This window comes from Centruroides sculpturatus, unplaced genomic scaffold (genome assembly GCF_000671375.1).
Source record: "Centruroides sculpturatus isolate CEXI.00-Female unplaced genomic scaffold, Cexi_2.0 scaffold24, whole genome shotgun sequence".
NCBI lineage: Eukaryota > Metazoa > Arthropoda > Arachnida > Scorpiones > Buthidae > Centruroides > Centruroides sculpturatus.
The window spans coordinates 1,471,711-1,476,657 of record NW_019384375.1 but is presented as its reverse complement, the minus strand read 5'-3'; the positions used below and the strand labels follow the sequence as shown (position 1 = coordinate 1,476,657).

The 4,947-nt window shown below is 42.3% G+C and overlaps 1 protein-coding gene across 1 annotated transcript; it reads right to left on the bottom strand.

Moving 5' to 3' along the window:
- Positions 1-256: 256 nt before the first annotated feature.
- On the bottom strand, positions 257-4,941 carry LOC111616768 (the record flags this gene model as incomplete). The annotated part of the gene is made up of 1 exon (XM_023358140.1): positions 257-4,941. A coding segment is annotated over exon 1 (750 nt), but the record flags the coding sequence as incomplete, so codon positions are not given.
- Positions 4,942-4,947: the final 6 nt, after the last annotated feature.

Here is a 4,947-nt window from a genome sequence, read left to right as displayed (position 1 = left end):
GATGCAGGAGATTACAAAGGGAAGTGTTTGACAGATTTTTAATCATGCTGTAGTGGATTTTATTTGGGCCTACAGCACTATTCCCCGAGCGAGAGATTGCTGTATGTAATTCAATTCTAGTGAATGGCACATTATATTCCTCATTAGATAAGGAGTAAAAGTTTAAACACTGTTTTTCTCTTTGGGCTTTATAAGCTTGAAAATTCCTTGAATACATAATATTGCTGGATGAAGCAGAAAATGTTTCACCCAATAAATCAGCAATACCCTGTATATCGCTGATTATTGTGCCATTATTTTCCAGCATGGACAGAGAGTGAGAAGCATATTTCCCATTAATTTTATGGATTTTATCCCAGACTGCTTTTGAGCTAGTGGAAGATGTTATGCTAGAAACATACTTCCTCCAAGAATCCCTTTGGCTTTGCCTTCTTATTCTTCTGGCATTTGCCTTTGCTTTTTTAAAAGCAATCAAATTTTCAGCAGTGGGGTATCTTCTGAAAATCCCCCATGCTTTCTTTTGTGCTTTAAATGCTGCCTCACAATTCTGGTTCCACCATGGTTTCGGATGTTTTGGATATCTAGTTGATGTCTTCCCCATTGTTTTTTCTGCTGCCTGAATGATACTCGAAGTGACAACCTCAACTGCATCATTGATATCAGCAGTATTGACCATTTCCTCAGTGATGTTAGCCAAAGTGGAAAATGAAGGCCAATCTGCCGTTTCAAGTTTCCAGCGTGGTGGACGGGCTGTTTCACAGCTTTCTCTGCCTCGATATTTTAGAAATATTGGGAAGTGGTCACTAGAGAGTGGATTAGATCCAACCTCCCATGAAAATGCTGAAAACAGGTTTGGACTTGCTAATGATAGATCAATGGCAGTGAATGTTCTTGTTGGGGCATGAAAGTACGTCACTTCTCCCGTATTAAATAAATAGATTTGCTGATTGCCTATGAATCTTTCAACGGTCCTGCCTCGACGATTAATGTCGGGACTGCCCCACATCGGATTGTGACCATTGAAATCACCGAGTAACAGGAACAGAGTTGGCAGCTGTTCAACTAATGCATCCAAATCATCCTCATTGGCTCTGACGTCTGGTGGCAAGTATATAGAACAAACTGTGACAGTTACGCCAATTGAAATTTTGACTGCCACAGCTTGCAAATCAGTGGTTATTTGTATCGGTAAGGATGGGATGTGGTTTGAAACCAGGATAGCCACACCCCCACTGGCACGGTTGTGGCTATCTTCATCCTTGCGATAGAGATTGAATCCTTTTAAAGAAATATTTTCTCCAGGTTTTAGATGTGTTTCCTGGAGTGCCACACAGAGAGATGAGGTAGATGATGTCAAGTGTTTAATGTCAGAGAAGTTGTTGCGGAAAAATTAAGGGACTCATTTGCATAACGTGTCGAGGGCAGCGACAGTATATAAAGCCGTTGCTAAAATGCTGCATTAATCCATTCATCATGCCGAAGGCAATAAGCAAGAATATACGTTTGCTAATCATGCATCATCACAAAGAAGGATGCAGTTACCAAGAAATTGCTGATATGCTGAGTGTATTGACACGAGCTGTGTCGCACATCCTTAAACTGTACCAGTACAACAGTTCTGTGTAGCCTGGAAAGGCGAAGGGGCAACAAGGGACGACAACAGAAGATGACGCCCGTTTAAAGGACAGCAGTGAGGCCAGGCCTTTTTCCACTGTGTCCATGTTGAAAAAGAAATTGAATCTTGGTATATCTGTAGATACAGTAAAACAGAGGTATGTAACGTTTGTAGTATAATATTATAACCTTCCAACGAAATGTATTTCTGGCAGTTCATTATATCCATAGAAATATAACTTTATTAATGTGTTCTTGCATGTACAGAAATGTAGGAAGCAGGATAATACATATGTGCTTTTTACTATATTTATAGGTTGAGACTATTCGATCTACACTGAAGGAGGGCAGCCAAAAAGCAGTTTCTTACAGTCAACAACCAGTTTGATCGGCTGGGGTTCGCCCAAACATATTTCAGTTGGGAAGTGGCGAACTGGGCCAAGGTCGTTTTAACTGATGAAAAGGTATTTTGCTCGTCGAACAGCAGGACCATGTGAGTGCGTCACCCACCCTGCACCAGGTTTAACCCAGAACACGTGTGGTGCACCCAAAGAAGCAGTCGCTTCTCCTTAGGTGAGTTTTTTAAATTTCGTGTATTTATGTCATTAATGCTTTGAACATGACAACATATTGTCATGTTCATTTTATAAATCAATTTTATTAATGTTTTCTGTTTTACAGGTGTTTGGGAATGAATGACAGTGGCAGGTCCCGGGGAGTTGGTGCGTATAGACAAGTGTTTCCCAATGTGGGGCCCACGCCCTACAGGGGGGCAATTTAAAAATGGACTCGACACGACTTTAACCCTTTCGCTTTGGGTTATTTAAATGCAATGCTAGATATCGGTGACAAATTTAACAAAAAAGGCATTTTCTTGAAAAAATGCTGTAAATAATTATTACCGTGTTTCCCCAAAAATAAGACAGTCTTATATTAATTTTTGCTCTTAAAGATGCGCTAGGTCTTATTTTCAGGGGATGTCTTATTTTTCCATGAAGAATAATTCACATTTACTATTGAATAAAAAATTCCCAAGTCTAACTTAAACGACGTATATCTGGTTGTGACGTACTGAACTTACGAAGTTCCCATGCTGGAGTAAACTTTCCACTCTCACTTCAACTTAACCTTTTCATAGCGTCGACATTGGGCTCAATGACCAATTAGTGCTTACTGAACTGTATGCAAATGTGATGGGGCATGATTCCCGGCCGACCAACTAGCGATCACCAGCCATAACATTGTTCGCACCTAATTGGCCCAACTCAACTTCTGTAGTGTTTCACATCATTTAGTTGGTCACATTCATCATTGATTCCTTCACATTCATCACATCATTCCTTTAATTGCCTTTCTGATCCTCTCAGGTTTCAGACTTCCAGGGCCAACTGGAACATTTTTGCCAACTACATATCCAAGTACTCTGTTTCTTTTGATGTCCACGACTCAGTTGAAGCTCGTGCCAGTATTAACAAGAATATCAAAATAATCTCTGATGCATGCAACAGCACCATTCCGAAGGGCACTAGAAAGGTTAAGAGTGTACCTTGGTGGAACTCCACACTCTCTCAACTTAGAAAAACCAACATCTTGCTTCGTTGGAAATTCCAAAATACTACCACCGAGCCTGAAAGGACTCAGCATAAGCAAATTTACCTGGATCATCAGAAGACATACAAGGCCAGCATCAGGGAGGCGAAGCTTTCCTCCTGGAGGGAATACTGCACGCAGGCTTCCAACAACCCATGGGGCTTCCTGTCCAAATGGTGCACTGGAAAGCTTAAGGCCAGAAGTGCCTTTACCACCAGGCCTGTAAATGGCATTCACACTACAGATCTACACTCCACTATTGCCGCCTACTTCGATACCATTTGCTTAGCAGATGATGACAACGAAGACAGTCCCTGGCATAGCTATATCAGGAATTGTGTATCAAATCCCATTCACACCAACAACAGTCCTCTTCTGAACTTTAACGAGATAGACAAGGTCATCAAAAGTCTAAACAAGAGGAAAACACCTGGGATCGACAACATCACGCCGGAAATGGCGCAGCAAATTTGGCATCATTGTCCTGAACACCTAATAGCAATATATAACAGCTGCATTCAATGGGGAATATTCCCATGCACCTGGAAAAAGGCCAAAATGGTTCTTATTCCAAAACATGGCAAGCCACTTGACGTTAGGCCCATATCTCTCCTGCCAGTGCTCGGGAAAATTTTGGAAAAACTGGTGGCCAACAGGATTGGATGGCACCTGGAAGCCACAAACAGTCTCCACCCACACCAATACGGTTTCAGGAAACAGCACTCTACATCAGATGCCATCAAAAACGCCACTTCCGGCGTTAATCAACTGCTTATCAATTACAAGTATGTCCTGGGCATCGGACTTGATATTAGCAAGGCGTTCGACAGTGCCTGGTGGCCACTAATTCTCTTCCACCTGAGGAAATATGGTTGCCCTGCCAATCTATACAGCATTGTCAAAGACTACCTCTGTGATAGGACTGCCACAATACAATCAGGAAGCCTACAGTTCGAGAGAAAGGTCAGCAGGGGCTGCCCTCAGGGCTCTGCGTTAGGCCCACTGCTGTGGAATGTTCTTTTCAATGAATTTCTAAACCAAGACTTTGGCCAGCACTGCTCTTTCGCTTACGCTGACGATGCCCTTCTACTTCTTGGTGGAAAATCCAGGATCGAGCTTGAACAGAGAGGCACCGCCATATTAAATAAAGTTGTCCAATGGGGCAAGGACTATAAACTACATTTTAATTCAGACAAGACTAACGGCATCGTATTTAGCAGGCCTGGTAAGCCACATCTTTACAAGCGTGTTCCAACTATCAAGATGGATAGTAGCAGCATTAAGATTACAAAAACAATGAAATACCTGGGAGTCCTTCTGGACCACAAACTGTCCTGGGTCCCCCACATTCAGCATATAACTAAACATACTGGACTCATTTTTCATTCCTTCGGCAAGATTGCTAAGTCCAGCTGGGGGCTTAACTCCACTGCTATGAACTTGATATACGACATGATTTTTATACCAATCATTACCTATGCGAGCGGCACCTGGGGCCACGCTATCCACCATTCCCATAATAAACGCAGACTTCTTTCTGCTCAGCGGCAGGCACTTCTCTACATTGCAAAAGCCTACTCTACAGCCCCCACTAGCAGCCTCCAGGTCATCACAAGAAAACCACCCATCGATCTGTATATTACTCTCTGTACTAAGAAATGGAAAATTAAGCACAAAGAAGAAATCACCATCAACTCCAACTGTATAAATCCCATGGACATTGAGCAACACATCCCGTACTCT